The sequence below is a fragment of the Myripristis murdjan genome, chromosome 18 (assembly GCF_902150065.1).
Source record: "Myripristis murdjan chromosome 18, fMyrMur1.1, whole genome shotgun sequence".
Lineage (NCBI taxonomy): Eukaryota > Metazoa > Chordata > Actinopteri > Holocentriformes > Holocentridae > Myripristis > Myripristis murdjan.
The window spans coordinates 25,302,601-25,321,056 of NC_043997.1; the positions used below are offsets into that span (position 1 = coordinate 25,302,601).

The 18,456-nt window shown below is 44.0% G+C and overlaps 1 protein-coding gene across 4 annotated transcripts in view; it reads right to left on the reverse strand.

The window, feature by feature from the left end:
- The window catches only part of LOC115376568 (RAS guanyl-releasing protein 2), a 44,784-nt gene that overhangs the window by 25,148 nt on the left and 1,180 nt on the right, over window positions 1-18,456 (reverse strand). For all 4 annotated transcript variants that reach the window (XM_030076237.1, XM_030076238.1, XM_030076239.1 and 1 more), the window contains 6 exons: window positions 6,633-6,775; window positions 6,017-6,119; window positions 5,758-5,814; window positions 5,183-5,314; window positions 4,058-4,208; window positions 3,057-3,230 (listed from right to left, as the gene is read on the reverse strand). In XM_030076237.1, coding sequence (XP_029932097.1) covers window positions 3,057-3,230; window positions 4,058-4,208; window positions 5,183-5,314; window positions 5,758-5,814; window positions 6,017-6,119; window positions 6,633-6,702 — 687 coding nt within the window. In that variant the 5' untranslated portion in view covers window positions 6,703-6,775. The remainder of the gene's footprint in view (window positions 1-3,056; window positions 3,231-4,057; window positions 4,209-5,182; window positions 5,315-5,757; window positions 5,815-6,016; window positions 6,120-6,632; window positions 6,776-18,456) is intronic.

Consider the following 18,456-nt stretch of genomic DNA (forward strand, 5'->3'; position numbering starts at 1 on the left):
ACACCGCCGCTTCGCAAAACGCTAAAAATACTCCGGTTGCTCAATTCCAAGGAGGGTAAAACACTTAAGAGAGCTCCGCTGGGTTCCCTTGACAAGAGTCCTGCTGAGGTGTTGGAGTCCCGGTGCATTCTGACAGATGGCGGCGGCGAAACCTGCCGAGACCCTGCTAAATAAATCATAAGCGGTGGAGTTCGTTTTGGAGATGAACGAGACGTAAAAGAGGAGGATAAATAGAAGGAAGATGGGAGCTGACCGAGACACCTAAAATAAAGTTCTAAAAATAGAGTTACAATAACGGGGAGTAACAAGGAGGTCCACCGCTGGGTATAAGGATGACTAAGGAGTCCTGCAGTTGACTGTCCCTCGGAGATGACTGGATTTTCTCAACAAGGGCAGGCCAAGCCCATCTGGCTGACCACAGCAAACACTAACATCAAACTGATATATAGAACCAATATGGCATTTAAAGGGACGTTTCTGCAGGGGAAAGGATGATAGTCTGCAGGCATCTGGTCAGGGAACCATATAAGGCAGAGACTTGGCAGGTATGTCTACGACAGTGGGAGGAAGCCTGATGAAGACAGATTAAGTTAAGATTAGGATTACAAGCATCTTGACCCGTGGATGACCGGAGATGATTTGATTTGACGAGCAAACAAATAGAAGGATTACCGACTGTGTTATGTTTACGTTCCACTTAAACTTTTATTTGCCCACTCTTGGCGCCCGATGCACATCAAGAACGTCCTGGAAGAGGGATTCCTCTCTCTGAGGCGTTTTTTTTTTGCGGAGGTTAATTTCATTTATTTGCCACCTGATGAGATTTTCATGGGTCTCTCTCCTGGTGCTCATTGTCCGTCTACAGCCGGGGAATGCCATCTTCATTCCGCAGAGTCTGCTCTGCTGAATCCGTTGGCAACACATGAAGGCACATTTTAATAGGCTGGCCTTTTCCGAGTTTTATTCCCCATTTTAATCTGTGCTCTTTTAATTTGTAATTGCTAAATTGTTCGTTTTTTTGATTTCCGAAAACTTTTAATAGTTTAATGTCTTACATTGTTTTTATGTTTGTTTTAATAGGTGTTTTTTTTTTTTTTTATCCATTGCTCGCCTGCAACAAAGAACGGCATCCTGTCCTCTCACTAAATGAAACAATGTTGGTTTGCCCTGTTTGACCAACTTAAAGGCACAGTTCACCCAAAAACTAAACAGTTTGTATCATTTACTCACCCAGGCTTGTCTTGAATTTCAGAGGAATACAGTTTGAACCACACATCTCATGAAAAACAAAGGTTCCCAAAACTGTAGCCAATGACTGTGGCCAAATATCTCACCCACAAGTTTGTTTGCTCTGAATGCGCAGTCAAAGTTCTTCACAGTGAGTTTGTGCAACGGAGGAACACCTTTTAACCTCTGGCTCGTCACTTCTGGGGTGCACCAAGAAACATTTCAAGTGTTCCTTTGAGCGGACCAACACCAAGACACTGCCTACCACAATGGCACTAGAGTCAGTCAAAAAGTAGGGTTTACTGGGATAAAGTCTATATATCTGATAATGTGAACACTGAGTGACATACTGGACTGTAAACTTCTGTAGACTTGCAAATCTGGAAATGGCAAACATGGCTGTTTCTCATGAATAGCTACTTTGTATATGTAATATGATTAACACTGTATCTTTTTAGTCTTTCTTTAGTCTTTTTTTTTCTATATCGTTGTTTTTTTTTTTTTTTGCTCCAATGAGCCAATAGCCCCTTCAGAATCAAGTTATTTTAAAGCTGCAGTAAGCGATTTCTGACCACTAGAGGGTGAGGAGAGCTCAAACTCGGTTAGTGAACAAACAATCAGTCCTGCTTCCCAGTTCATGGCAGCTTGGTTGTAACAAAACTGAACATAAAGGCAAAAAATGTGGTTTTGGGTTGGAGAGAAGGGATACATCTGACTGTCACAAGGTTCCTGTTGGATTACTTTGATCATTTTGTCTCTGACCTCCAGTTATCAGCTGCTGTGAATGAACTTTTTCTGTCACGCCCGTTCTGATTGCAGCGACCGAAGCACTTACGTGACTGATCTGAACTTTGGATAAGTTTATCTGCAGAATGTAACGTTTCAGAGACGCTGAATGACTGAAGCTGAAGAAGCGAGGTGCTGAAGTGGGACAGGGAGAGCACTTGTTTTGTACTGTAAAGGGTGAGGGAGTCGGAGCTACATTCCAGGTCCGATTTTGACAGCAAATAAAGAGGAGAGGTGGGAAAACAGCAAAACGGCATGGCCTTTGCATTGGTTTATACAATTAGGGGTGCAAAAGTCTCCATACAGCACAGGTTAGCTTCAGGTCTGGACCCAGTAATGGCTCCGCCTAGACCGTGAAACAGTCTGCAAACTTTTTATAGTGTTGTGGGTTCTTGTGGCCACTGTATCTACATGTTTCATGCAATCCTGTTTGTTATTTAAACCATGGCCAACCAAAACCATTGTACAGCACGAAGCACTTGTATTCAGTGAGAGAGAGAAGCATATGTGGGAGAAAGAAATGCCAAAGATGTGTTAAAGACAATTTGTATTCGGTCAAAATAATCATTCTTCATCCAGTAAAATATGCATTTTCATATAGACCAGCAATACGACACCCATACAGGCCTACAAATCACAAGAGAGGGTCTTCGAGTATCCGAACCTCCTAAAATTTGAATTGAATACCCCTCAGCTTGAGTGCACTTACATGGGCATTACATGCCAATATTTTCAAAAGCAACACAAATTATCTTCACCCTCTGACAATGGTACAAATCAACATACTCACTAACATTTGCTGCCAATGTGTGTGCGACCTTGTTTCATGGCATATACTGCCGTGACAGTTTTCATTTCTCACCAAATCTTTTGGTTTAATCTCGTAATCACCATTTTACAACTTTCTCTGGGCAATGTCTTATTAATCTCTTTCTCCTCGCATTCCCCCTCCCCACACACTCTCTCTCTCACACACACACACACACACACAAGCACAGTAAATCCTTTGCGGTAAACCGTCTTAATCAGCTCAGCAGACAGACCTGTGCCACCCTGATGAAGTGGGAGATGACGGCAGCCCTCTGCGGGGCGGTGGGCTTGCTGAGCACCATAAGCTGGATCCACTGGGAGACACTGTTGAAGAGGGTGATGAAGCGCTCCAGGATGGGGTTATCCACTGTGCAGCCGTGCATCACAAAACTGTGGTAGTCCTGGAACTAAAGGGAGGGGAGGAGAATTGAAGGACTTCATTCACAGCCCTCTAAAATATCCACTTATTACGGAATAAAATACTCTGAAGTCAAAATTGCAAAAATCCAGATGTTTACATAATCAAAAATATTGCTATTTCAGTTCACTGTTATGTTTCAGAATTCATGTTGCCAGAGACAGTGCAGAATTTTATCAGTTGCAGATTTTATTTATCACAGTTATGAATGAGGACATTTCCAGCTTTCACACAAAACGCCAGACAGATAGGCACTTGACTATCCAGCCACCCACTCAATTTGTCATTAAGGAAACAATGTGGATAATAAACCAGTCAGTTGGCTGATTCACTGAGTAATTAAGCCTACCATCTGATCTGGGAAATGCAGAGGAAAACCAGCCTCTATTTTTCACTTGGTCTTAACACAGACATCTGCACGCTTGGATCAGCAGGATATATTTTAGATCATTATTAGTTGAGGCGTCCCAGAGTTGCATGCCGAGAAATACTATCAATCCAACCTTTCCTTTCACCAACTTAACCACTGCCCCCATCACCAACATTACATACATGATCGCCATCTAGAAAATATATGGCGCTTTAGCCAGTATGAGCCCAAATCCTTTCAGTGTTTCCAAAAACAGTATTCTTAAAGCAAATATTGTCAGACAGCAAATACAATTACAGCCAGTAAAGTAGACATTATATTGCACAGCAACTAAATGTAGCCTCCAGGGGATGCATAAAACTGAATTACAAGATAATTCAAAAGCTTCAGGATCCATAAATATGGCAGTAGACATGAGACTTGTCACTGACTGCAGTGCAACTGACCAGGATCTTGCAGAAGGACTTGTACTCCAGGTAGGTGAGGTGCTCGGCCAGCTCACAGGAGTCTAGATGGTCGAACAGCAGAGACATTTTCCTCTTCTTTGACACGGACGGCACACGCTGAGTCACCTGCCGCTTCCATTTGTATGACGGCCTGAGAAAGGGCAATAAAGCAGAGGCAGGCAAATGATTTTTTGAACCGCATCGACTCAGGTTTGGCTTTCCGGGGCAACACCGTGATAGATTATGAGGATCGATTTTGCCACTCTTCAGGTTAGCAGCGCACTGAGGGTGGCATTGTGTCGCAAACAAACACAATGTTAAAATAGCTCGTACTGGAGAACTTCATCAATAGCATGGGCCACATCAACAAAAAAAATGAAGCAAAACTAGAAAACGCTTACTGGAGCGCATATCTTTACTAACACTATGCCACCGCCAAGATATGCTGGTTCCACATGTTGGACATTCACCAAAAGTAAATCATACGCTCTTTCACCAATCAGTACAAAAAGTCCGTTTGTCCTTGGCCCATGACCAACCTTTCCACAAAGTTTTATTCAAATCCTAAATTTTAGAGATATGCTGCGAACAAACAAACAGACAGACAAATAGAAATGGGTGAAAGCATCACCCCTGTCTGACTCCATAGCAGAGATAAAAACTGAATGGTGCTTTTTCCATATCTAAGTGGATGCTTTCTTACTCCATGTAATTATTCCACTCCAATAGTGGCAAATCTACTCGTCTGTTAACTTTACAGTGGATTGGATTAGTACTCAACATACATACTGCTGTCATTTTGTCCATGAAGTTGCTACGGGTAGTGTAAAAGTTGCCCCTGTTTCGGATGATAAATAACTACATATTTCATGTTCTATAAATACATTTGCAGATGTTTCATTATAGTGTGAGCTGAATCTGCTGAACAAAGGCTTCTCCTCATGGCGCCCCAGTGGAAGTCAGGGTCACAGAGAAACGGACTTTATGGGAATAGAGGTCCTTGACCCCGTATACTACAGCCCAGCAATGTCTGAGAACAGGGAATAAAAGGCTCCACAGACATAGACACACACACACATAAACACACACACAGCCTTAAAAGGCTATAAAGGCCCATTCACTCACACACTGTCGATGTCAATGAGCTGGCTCTGGCTCTCATTGCCCTCAGTGGTCAAGAGGTCTTTGAGGTCTTTGATCTGATCTGCCAGCTCCGGGTTCAGATTGAACTCCGCCGGGAACTCCGAGATCCAGTACCTAGAATGAAGAGCAAACAAAGAAAAAACAAACAAAAAAAAAACAAGAAAAGCGATGAAAAACACGCACACAGAAAATATAAAAATAGAAAGGGGGGAAGGAAGAAAGACAATGGGAAAAGATAAATGGAGGGGGAGGAAATGGGAAAGGAAGAAAGACGTATACGTGCTGTGTTTACATGCGCACAGTAAAGTGACTTTTGAGAAAACAGATCAAGCCTCAAGACTTAAAAAAAAAAAAACAACTGAAAAACAACATGATGCCAACTTGATTACACTTAAAGAGATCCAATTAAAGGTGCATACATGTTGTGACTGGTGCTGTCAAAGCCTATAAAACGTGAGTGCTCTACTTATATTATTGCACAAGTTTTCACGTGTCCTGAAGGCACATGCTCCGAATTAAAAAAAAAAAAAAAAGAGATAGAGAGAGAAGTGCCTTACTTGATGAGGTGACAGATTCTTGTCCGTAACTCGGCGGTGCAGCTCTCCTCCTGAGTTCTGATTCAAAGGTCAAGGTGTGACTTCGAGACTTTTTCTCCACTTTCTGAGATTCAGAAAGCTCACAGATTGAGATTTAACAGGAAACAGACTCGACCCTGCCGTGGAGACATTTTAGTGGAGAGACACTTACAAAACACTATGCATCTCAGTGGAATGCAAATGCTAATAACCAACAGTCGGCGGCACAAGTGAAGGATACTTGAGCACGAGCTTCTTAGCCATGTCGGTGGAGGGGATGTACCAGGGGTGCATCATGAGGAACATGCGGACCGGGGCGGCATCCTTCAAAGTGCCCTTTTCGTCTGAAGTAAAAAAAGAGGATGTCAGCCATCATCAGGGATGTACGCCACATCCTCAGCATCAGAGCCACTGTAAACATCCACCGATCCCAGTAGGATCTGAAGTACTGCCGTCTAACAGATAGGAGGGGGATTCAGCAGAGACCCCCAAAATACGACACGATTCACAATATCTGGGTATTTTGATAGGTGCTGTGATTCTGCGAGCATTGCAATTCAATATTATGATCTTGTGCCAAAACTATATGAATGTACTTGCTGTGTGATTCTGATTTTGATGCAACTACTTTAATTAATTAATTTATTTTTTTAATAATAATGTGTCGATTCAGGGTCAACATGGAGATATAAAAATTTGCTCCCCATCCGTACTTACAATGCACTGTCATCGAGAGAGCAGCATAATTTGTTTTGACAGTTTCTTATTGTGTATGGTCTCTCATCTTAACAACGTCAGTTTGGGATGAACCCCTTAATTCGACTCAAAGAGAAAAGCAAAAGTCGAGCACCACCGACCGAAGGCTTGGATGCACGCCTCCACCAGCTCGTCCACCGTGGCCGACTGCTCTGATGACCCGGCCTCCATCGCTCCTTTCTCGGTCTTCGCTCCCTTTTCTCTCTCTGTTTGCGTCCTCCACCTCTCCTCCGGCCTCACAGTGCTGTGTGTCAAACACAAAAGCAGGGAGGGATGAGGGATCAAAGGCATGTGAAAGAGCGATTACCAAGCAGGAAGCAAAAATGAAATTCATCATGTCCATTGCTGCATGTTTGGCATAGTTGTATGGTCAGTTATTTTGTATTCCACTGTGTTGAGGGAGGTAAATCAGCAGTGTTTACATGAGGTTTACACTGATAGAGTGGTCTGATACATATATAGGCAATATTGTCCTTTTAATTAAAATGGGATATTTGCCTTTCAGTGTTGACCCAGCTGCTACAGCAGAGGTGAGGATGTGATTTAACTCAGCAGCTTCAGAGGTGTCACTGAAACACCTAAAACACACCTGCTAACACACCTCAGACCATTCCAACTAGTCCTCCAGTCCATGTCCACACAGGTCACTTTCTCCAACCCACTGTGGGGGTCTGCGTTCAGACCAAACACCAAGCGAGTGTTTCAACCGGCTCACTTACATGCAAAGTCAATGTAAACAGATCAATAGATGCGAATTTGCACTGGGCGATGTGAATGACGGCGTCACATTAACACGAATTCACCAAATTCACATCATTCGCGTGTTCACGTGAGTTGAAATTTTTGACCTTGAGCAAAAAAATCCCACATTCATACGAGTCACAAAAACTCGCTTGCTGTTTCCGTAACCAAAAAACATTTGATTAATGTTGATTAAGGTTAGGAAAAGGTTATTCAGAATCAGAATCAGAATCACTTTATAGGTCCCTGAGGGGAAACTGGGTAAAATGGCTTGGGGTCGCATTCAAACCCAGGACCCTGCAACCAGAACTGAGCCTTAACAGGTGGTACGTGCTCTACCAGGTGAGCGTTGTTAGGCGGTTAAGGTTATGGAAAGATTTGTCAGAATGGTTAACGTCAGGAAAAGGTCAGGGTTATTGTTACAAAACATTAGCCAACATTTTCTAATATTCCCTATCATATTGTAACTCTGGTCAGCTGAGTTGGGGTCAGCTGTTGATTGACCCAAACGAAAGCCCATCAAGCTCCTTACACAGAATTTGACACTCCCTTCACACTAAACCACCGTGTCGTTATTTACAGGACAGTTAGAGTTCTCTTAACTTTAAAATATAACTATAGGTTTTAATAGGTGGCTGTCCAAATGACCTATGGAGTCATTTTTTTCAACAATTTAATTAGCACATCTTGGTGCTAATTAAATGTCTCACAACGATTTAAAGGCTGTTTCTGAGGCTTTTTCACTCTAAGAACAACAAAATTCTCAGAAATATTAGCTTCGGACATCAAAAATCCATATCACTCAAATTCTACATAACCAAGCAACCTCATAACCAAATAAACTGATGATTGTGAGGAATAACATTGTTACAGAGACGAAAAAATAGATGACAGATTGTGTGCAAATAAGGCTGCATTATTGGTGGCATTTGCCAGCCTGTTGAGCTTGATCTGAATTTGGCCTGCGAGAGGCACTGATGGAAAGCCACAAGCAAAAAAAAAAAAAAAAAAAAAAAAAACAGTCATTTGAACAGGAAGCCTCGATTTATTATCTCCTCTGGACATCCACCAACATCGTCTGCAGTCTATAAATATAAGGTGTATCAGAAAATATTTGGCAATGCCGAGGCATTAATAGAAGGAAAAAATAAATTACACCGGCGGTCTCTCTTGGTGATTTAGTAAGTGCTGCACAGCAGGAAACCATGGCAACCACAGCCCAATGCCTGGCCGCACACTCACAACGTACCCCTGCACGCAATGCACATGCATACAAATACCCACACGCTACTGGCACATGCGGGCATGCACGCACTTTCTCCTCGGAAGTTATAGTACAAGTGCAAGAGGAGGTGGAGAGAAATCATATCTTCCTATACTCCAACTTGCTTTTTATGGTGCATAAGTGATAAAATGAAATGCCCTGATCTTCTTATATGTAACTTGATCTGGGGACACAGTGGGAGACAAAGTGGGCCACTGGAAAGCTCGCTGCTAATGAGCCCGGCAGAAAAACACCGAGGTTATACTCGACTGAGTCTGCACGGTTAAGCCACAAAATCCAGAATAATACACCGCACTTCTGCATCTACTAATGGCATTTAAATGCAGCGGTGCTAGGCGGAGTGTAAAAAGGGTGAGATGGGTTTGTTTGTGTGAGCATCTATTTGTCTGTGCGGTAAATTAGGTCGCGTGTGTGTGTGCCTTGTTGTGTTTATTAGCGAGGCGAAGCAATGAGGTTCCCCACTTGCACCATAGAGGGTTGTGTGTGGCTGTGTGATTGCACGGGAATGGATGAAGACACTGCAGTAGTATGTGTGTGCGTGTGTGTGTGTGTTTGTGTGATACAATGAAGCCTTCTACTGTGCTGTCTCTGCGGCAGCGTGGTGGGCGGACACACTCAATTACAGCCTTTGCGAGCTTTCTCCGCCACACACATACACATTTCTGCAGGGGTGGTGGGAGGGAAAAGAAGAGATAGAAACGGAACGATACGGGAAACTCTGAACCCCCGAGGATCAATCAGTCATCAAACACACAGTTAAAACGACAGGGAAAGAGGGAAAATGTCGAAAGCGTCGCCCGGGAAAGAGCGAGACGGCGCGAGAGAGTGGAAATGTGTACTTTTGTGATCAGATCAGACGGTTCAGAGGAATCATGGAGAGAGGTGGGATGTAAAGAAACAGATACACCACAAAAGGGAAGTTACTGGACCATGCCAAGGACAATGTGCCACTGCTAGAAATCGACCGTTTCTGGGACGTACTCTAGGGTCAAAAGAGGTCGGGCCTATCAAGCAATATGCACGCAAAAGAAAATGTAAGAATACGGTCAAGGCCTGTGTGTTGGCCTGTTACCATTCAGTGAGACCTCGTTCATGTCACACTAATAAAAGCAAGTGACCTGTGGTATCATCTAAATCTAAGGTGCCATGGTTGTGGCAAAAACAACATTGGTTTCATTTCTGCATTTTGTACTGTTGTTGAGCTCAGCAGTCTGTCCTCATCGGGGGGGGGATGAGGATCTAAAACCGAACCACTTTCACCAAAGGTGAAGGATATTTCCTGCCCTCATCGAAACTCTCACTAATGAACTTCGATTTGAGAAGACTCGTTCAAGCCACAGAAGCTGCAAAATTCAGCTGCCCCTTTATGGGGAAAAAGCAAGGCGATGGCTTTCTATAGCATCACCTGTGCAATGGCAGTGCCTTTTCACTCTAGTCTGGCACTGTGGCACAGGCTGTGCCCGCCTTGATTCCGATACCATCTTCGCCTTTCCGTCGAGGAGACCATTCATCATCCGACTGACAGGAGCTCTTTGTCGCAACCCGAAGAACAATTCGCGCTCCTTTCTCACAGCCCCTGTCAGGGGAACACAGTGAGCATTTTATCCACAACAAGCTCAGTCCTTCGGTCTTTACTCTTATCTACCTTTAAAGCTCTGTATTCTCCCTGCAGTCTGGGTTTCTGAGACGGTTTCCATAGCAGTGTGTACTGGTGGATTGATTGTTGGGTAGCGCACACTGCGACGGCTTTGGTGTCATCCTCGGTTGCCTGGTGACGCCGGTCTAGGGCCATCGATCAGGCAGATTAGGGGGTGGGATGGGACGCAGCGGGGATAAAGGGAGGTTGATGGGCGCCCGGTCAGTCCTGGCTATGCAGAATCTGCAGCGTGCTGCTCATCGTTTAGTGGGCATCGGGAATGTCACATCTTCTCCCCAGACACAGCCAGCCACCTTCGCACTGCTGTCGTTCTATATCATCAAGTTCCAATAGCCACAAAGCATCCATTCATCAGGCTTTATATGGTTCAAATTTAAGTAACAGTCAAAAACTACACAAAATAGACATTTATGCAGCACATAATATGCTCCGACATGGACGCAGAGGCTAAATTGGTGCTTCTATGACTGTAAAACATTATATACATACGGATCTGTATATGTGCAGTGTGCCTTAGAGAGGCTGCAGCTCACAGAATGTGTGATCTCATTAACTCTGTTGGCGGGGTGAAGACTGATCCATGCATACTGAAAGGGGTCCAGCGGGGGATGTGGTGAATGATAGCGATTGTTTGCAGCTCTCCTAATTGCCCAACACCGCGGCCGTGACCTCGTCGGCGCCGTTGCCAAGACTTCACAGCGGCTGCGTGACAGCACACCTTTCTGTCTTCATACACGCAGACGCAAATCTCTGCAGGATGGCTATTGTTGAAAACTGAAATTCACTATTCTCTATAGGAACATGCTATCGCCTTTTTCTAATTGGAATAAATGGAGGTAAATACTCATGCCCGCGCTGGCTGATAATTAGCTGCGGAAATCTAGCATCGTTCCAGTGCCTGTTCTCTTAAAATACACACTTGCTCGGAATGTTAAGACACTGACAAATACACATGTAATGGCAGCCCCCCTGATATTGATAATCCCATAATGGCCTTGTTTCCATGTTAACCGTAATTGCCGAAAGGCAATGCACAGCCACCATACAGCCATTGATCGCGGTTCTATATCCTCCCCAACGGCATTCAGGCAAAAGGAGTTTGATTGATGCTTGCGTGGATAATAGCCATGAGCGAGAAGGGAAGGGTGCATTTATTCACTTTGATCAGCTCTCGAGGGGACGCCGCATCTTGAAAAGTACAAACGCAGTCGCTCTCTCGCTGTCACACCCAGACATGTGCAAAGGTGCTACCTGTAGCACTTTTAAGATCAATATATCATTGTCTAATTAACTGTGATACCTTGTAAACAAATGAGACCCCTGTGGATATGATTGGTCGCCTCACTCCAGTGGTATTATCAGTGTGTGAGTGTGTCAAAATTTACAGCACAGTCCAGTCCTGACTGTTAGCTCTTTCTCTTTCATTCCCTTTGATTTTGCAGAAGAGCATAAACATGCTGCGAGTGATTTTCCCCTCAACCTTTCAATCTTTTCCCTCTCCACCACCTGCGGCTCTGTTAACGCTGCGAGGACAGCGCCCTCTTTCTGTTTGATGCGGTAAAAGTGATTCAGCAGATTCCCTGCCAAATGCGACCTGGTGGGACACAACAACAAATGCAGCGGAGGCTGGTGGAGGCTGCCAGGGGTGTTCCCATTTGTTTACAGTAATTACACTAATGTCTCGAAAATAATACAGCAATCTATTGATGTTAAAACACAACATGCCCCTGTCACACACACACACACACACACACACATGCATCTTTTATTCTTTTACACATCTATTCTTTTACTCTCATCTTGATTTTGCATGTATAGTGTAATATCTACAAAATGTATACAATAAGCTTTTCTCAAAGTAGCAGTCATATTATACAACTCTGATATTATATTTCCTCCCTTTTATCCAGCTATTGGTTTCCAATCATTCCACTTCGACAGGAAAATGAACTTTCAGGGACTTCAAACTTTCTTCACACCATACATTATTTTTCTTATTCGATTTATTTATTGACTATTAATTGTTTTAATTATATTGCATTTTTTTTTCTGTGTCTTTACCCTACCTCATATGTAGCACCTTTTGCTTATATATTTCCTTTCTAATGTTGTACTGTTGTATTCTTGTACTGTTGTTTTTTGGGGGGTTTTTTTCACCGTTTGTATACCATTTTTATTTTCGTCTTGTGAATCACTTTGTAACTTTATTTTTTTTATGATTTACTGTTAAAAGCAGCAGCACTGTTGTGTTTTCAGGACTTTGATGAAACTGGGCAGAGTGAAAGAGTCCCTCTGCTGGAAATTAGTCCTGAGGGAAACGTTTGCTTTACACAGTGAATTACCATTTCCATGGTGGATGAAGGGTGACTCTGTTAGCCGCAGAAGCAGAACATTATTAGTTAGGTGTTTCCACCCCAAGTCACATTAAAAAATTGAGGGATTTTCATTATATGTTGTGAAATCTTCGGCACTCCTGCATGATTTGCAAAATGGTAAGTTGCAATGTGAAATGTGGGTAAATTGCATTAAATGAACCAAACATTCAAAATTTCTGGTATGGTCCTTTAATGCCAGTGTGAATCCTAATGCAAAACTAGTCACTTCTGCAAGTGAAGACAAGTCAAATGTTTCCTCATCTATCTTTTTTCAAAACGATAGGAGAACAAGAAGCACATGGACACACACACACACACACCCTTCCTCCATAACGTATACATTGTATCAATGACTCCCTCCTCCACCCTAATCTCTTGCCCAACACCCAGTAGTTTGTTTCCGGAAGTTGTAGCAGGGGTGTTGCATGATGAGACAGATATTGTCCTCCGGAGAGGCCAACAAAGCACCCAGTCTATTTACAGACTGCAGGCTACTGAGAGCAGGAAGGGAAACATTTCCTTTTCCCTGGACATGCAGAGAGCCGCATCTGCGGGGGGGAACCGGCTGCAAACTGAGATTAGCGACTATAGTTTCTCCTGGAGGCACAGAGGGAGGGATCAGTCGGATAAAGAGAGAGAGAGATAAAGAGTGGCACTCGCTTCAGCTCCTCTGAAAGATGGAAAGAGAGACTGTTGAGTTTAGAGGAAGGGAGGGAGAGATGACATAGGGAGGCAAAGTAATGATGGAAAACAGAAGAAGGAAGGAGGCAAAAAAAAAAAAAAAAAAAAAATCAAGCAGGATCTGCCTCTGCCAGCAAAAGGAAGCGCTGTGTGAGGGAGGCAGGCAGAACATATAGTGCGGCTTCACATGCTTGAAAAAAACAGCGGGAGGTCAAGGGTGAAAACACATCAAGATTTCACAATCTGTTGCAAGGACACAGGAGTATAACACTTTAACAACTATATATTTTTTTTGCATTCACACTGCGTATTTATAGATACAGATGTGTGCATGCATCATTCCGATTTTGAGTGGAAACATATTAGGCAAATCACAGGCCAGCTCTTTATGAACAAACGCTGTGGAAGACACGGGGGAGAAAATGTATTGGTTTGGCTGCCATGCACGCACAGTTACAATATCTGCCTCCCGCCCCAAACCCAACAACGTATCATTGTGTCAGGATTTGTTGCGTAAAAGCCCAACTGTTTTCACTGCTTTGTTCACAGGCTTCCTGCTCAAACTTCTGTCCTTTACCAGATGTGAAAGTCAGCTACATAACAAACACCGGAAGGGTGTGTGTGCATGTGTGTGCATGTGTGTGTGTGTGTGAGAGAGAGAGAGAGTGTGTGTGTGTGTCTGTTTCCACACATAGTTTTGGTTATGAGCTGGGTGTTTACTTTTCCAAGCGTTATAAGTGCGGTTTACTGGTGTGGCAGTTTTCTCTCAAGCATCCCCTTTACTCTATATTTGTCACATTTTCTCACACTCTTGGTTGTCTCCTCACACACAAATACACTTCCTTCACAAAATCCTCACCATGCAATGAGTGAAAGACGGAACCACGTGTCGATATGTGTTGTGAAAAAGAGCAAAAGCGGCACAGCGTGTTCGGCAGTAACAAGTTAGGCCAATGATGTACTCATTTCTCACTGTGCCTTTAGCCAGGCTTCATTCTCTATCTTTCTGCAAGTCATGACTCTCACTTCCTGTTGTTACCCAAAGCTCTAGAATGTAGCACTTCTTCTTGACTTCACAAATTATATAACATATAACAGGACTACAGTAATCTCACTGCAGTCAGTTGTCAGTAACTGGAAGAACACAGTAATCAATCTGCAAAGTAATGTGTAAAAAAATCTATGTGTACTTGTTGGACTATTCCAGTGTAGATATAAACATAATTTTACACAACTTGTTGTTCGATGATGAGAGCAATGGTGTTCAAAATTACACTTGCTTCGCAAAAGTAATCCGATTGCATTGCTGATTTACATTTTTGAAAGGACCTCTTGTTATTCTGGGCGTTAGCCAACCAATTCCCAATGCAAATGAGGCCATTTTCTTTGCCTGCAGGCAGCAGAGGACACTAGCAGTCCACCAGCTATGAAAAGGGAGAGAGAGGGAGAGAGAGAGAGAAAGAGAGAGAGAGGGAGATAAGGTTGAGCAGCTGCAGGAAAACATCCACCCAAACGGCTTTTGCTAAACCTAAGTGAAACTAACAGCTTTCCAGAATTCACATTTTCTAAGAACTGTTTGCACCTTGCACGTACACACCACAGGCGTTTGGCATCTAACTTTTTTTTTTTTTTTTTTTTTTTTTTTTTGCTGAGTTTATTTGCACTAAGTTCTGCTTTCTGGACTAGACTGTGGTTTTAACTGTAACAATAGTATAAGTAACGGTTTAAGTAAGTAGTTTCATGTTTTGTATGAGTTTCATATTGGCCTGTTAAACACCTAACAGCCCCGGCATACTCATGTTAATGGTGGCAAGTTCCTGCTTACCTTTTTCCTCCCTAAAATGACATGCATCCCTTAGCAGACCGCAAAGTCCACAATTTCCTGTGTTATTGTTGCCCCAGAAAAATAGATGAAACGCATCTCTGTCACACATTCAGATAAAAACTGTACAAATGTTAGGGCTGATGGACTGTGATGATCGAGTATAAAGAGCAAATGAAAACACGTTTTCTCTCGCAGGTGCAGCACACCGTAAAGGCTTTATATTCAGTTCTTTTTCGAGAACAGTTCCCTTTCTGAAAGCGAGGCACGCCTAACACCTGTTGCAGGGAGCGGAGCCGGCGTCGCATTTTCAGCGGAGACCCAAACAACTTGGCACCTAACAATCAGCATCACCGCTGGCTTCAGTAATCGCCAGCTAGGATACAGTAACCGAGCCTGCGTTTTCGATCGGCCTCCCCCACCGGGCTCATTGACTACTGCGCTTCCCCCTGACTGATTTGATTCCAGCCACCGCTTGATTTAAAGCTGCTCAGGCCTGACACTTTCCCCCCTCTGTCTCTCCCTCTCTTCTCCCGCTGCCTCGCTCTCCACTGAGTTCCAGCCATGCCTTTAAAGGTGAGGACAGCACAGAGCTATGACAGACTGAGATTATACAGGGTCTCTGGCCTTTAACAGGAAGGGGTCTGAGGGGGTGAGAGAGGAACAGAGAGGTCCCAGAAGGGAGAGAGAAATATTTGGATGGAGGAACGATGGCAGGGAAACGGAAAAATAAGAGCAGATGTGGGTGTGATTATGCCGAAGTTCATTTTCTCTGGTCCACCCTATATAAGGAAAGTTTACTTGGTTACATTTTCCTGTTTGGTTCATTAGGGATCTTGTAAACAAGGGGATTGTGCACTGGACATAGTTTTAGCAAACTGTCATGCATGCCAGATGAGAGATTTTAATGGGCGGAGTCGGATTTTTCTCTCTAAGCATGACCAGCATGCGTGTGCCCTCTGTTACTTATCTTCTCGGATGCCAGTTAAGAACACCAAAATAAATAGCTGAATCATTTTGTTCCTCTAGTTATGTTCGGCTTCTCAAGAATGAGGACCAGCTGGCTATCAAATGTCAACATCTGTCTCTTTATGTCTATTAACCCTTGTGTTCTGGGTTTGCTTCCTGTAGTTAAGCCGTCATTCAACCCTAACCCTAACCCTAACCCTAACTGCACTCCCATTCTTCTGGTAAAAGACAAGAGTTCTGCATTTTCAGGTATCTCTTCCATCTGACTCTCAGTGGCATTGTTCTCACTTGGTCAAATGAAGCCCTGGACTAGAACTGTGGTTCTCAACCTGTGGGTCGAGACCCCCCTAGGAGGTTGCAAGAGAATTTTGATGGGTTGTCAGAAAGTTTATGGGATAGGGAAAAATGTACTTCTACTTCTCAAATGCCTATTTTTTTTTTTTTAATTTTCTCTCATTTTTATTGCTTTTCTTGTTACATGCTGAGGAGTTTTCAGCCTCTTATCGATCTCCTCTGATCATTTGAACTGTTGGCCATTTTGCCTGTGATGCGGCAGGTCGTGAGCAGGCACCGCTTCATTCTCAGGGGTCCCGAGCCAAAAAGGTTGAGAGCCGCTGTTTTTTGAGTTCAAATAAACATGCTTGGTGTGAACGCGCCCCAGAAGTTCATCGGGGAAAGGAATGTGAGCGAGCCGGGGAGCCAAAGAGCGACAGAGAAGCTGAGAGAGAGGACGATGGTAGAAAATGCACTCGAGCGTTTACACGCCGGTGATGGCAAACACCCCGAGCGAGCCTCTGGTTGCGCTGCTGCACTGCTCGGCCCTCTGTAATTACTTTCTTTCTTGCTTTATTTTCCCCTCCTGTGCATTGATTTCTTTCCCTTCTCCCGCTCCCTCCACCCCCACCTCTCCCCCGATCACCCTTGGTTTATTCCTTCCTCTCCTCCTCCTCTTCCTGCTAGATTTGTTGGTGTTCCTCCTTTGGCATAAAGCAGCAACCCGTCACAAAGGATCCAATTATGGCCGGCTTTCCTGACAAGCGCGACACCAGCACAGGTTGAGGTGGAAGAGGCTGCTGGAGGTGTTAGGAGGGATGCTAAATGTCAAGGGTGTGCACTCCAGAGGCCTAAAGTAATTGCACTGCAGCAAACTGAGGACGGACAGAAGAGACAGAGAAGGAGAAGGGTTTTTGTAATGTCCTCTGCTCTGTTTTACTTATATTCTTGAGGTGCTTTGAATCATAGAAACCCTCTCTTTTCAAAGCGCTATACCTTTCAAGTCAAGTGCCACTTCACATGTTGGGTGCATGAGATCACAGAGGCTTTGGGGTACTTTGAGGTAACTGACAAGCTAAATAAACCACCATTTGATGAATTGGACTTTAGAGTAATTGCTTCATTGATTTGCGCTTTGGCAGCAGATTTGTTTGAGGGGTGGCCTGATATACGATGGCTGCCTCTTTTGCATCAGTTTCTCTGAATCAGTGACCGACCTGGCGGAATAAGCTCGCGTGGAGCACACTTGTCCAGTATTCAAAAGCAGCGTTATTATTCAGCAACACACTAAGCTGGCCAGACACATCAAAATAAGCTCTAGCCCGACCTCAAAGGATCCTGCTGAGCAACTTCTCTCTCGCCACCCACTCCTGCCAGGACATCACAGGCTGCTGAACTGGAGCTGCCAAGGCTCTCAAACGCCCAGACAAGCAACCAGACATGACTTACAAGTCAAATCCCCACTGCTCTGACACCAAAACATGGCTGGATAAGACTGGGGGGAAGTCGGCGAGGCTGCCGCAGAGCAAATAATCACCAGCCCCAGCAGTCAAAGACGCCTCCTAATCCCCGCTGCTCCGTGGACAGTGGGAGAAAATCAGCTCGACGCTGCAGCTCGACGGACTCTACCACCAGGCAGCAGGTAGTGAGGCCGACAGGGAGGGTGCACTGACTGACAGAGCTAAACAAAGTCACCCAGGAGAGTTTGACCTTTTTTTTAATTCATTAGCCAAGGCCAAATAGCACGAAGCTAAGGTAATCCTTTACTCATGGCAAACTTGTTGTCACCACACAGGTATTCATTTGTTAGAGGTGCTACAGGACTACAAAGCCCCTGCAGGGGTGATGTGATGGTTATTGGGCCGAGGCGGGCAATCACAGCCCTATAAGATGAAGTTTTGGGTTATTCCCAGGCGCATGCACATGCAGAATGTGCTTGATTTTCTGTCTCTTTGCTTTGCCATACACAAAGTGGCCCTCTAGCACTGACAGATTTTTTTTTTGTTTACACCTTCACCTCACTTAACAATGGAGAAAGAATTCCCTGATTCTTACTAAATGTAATAACAAGCATTTTGGAACTCTTGCATTACTTTTGGAACTCGACGCCTGTGCACCTCCT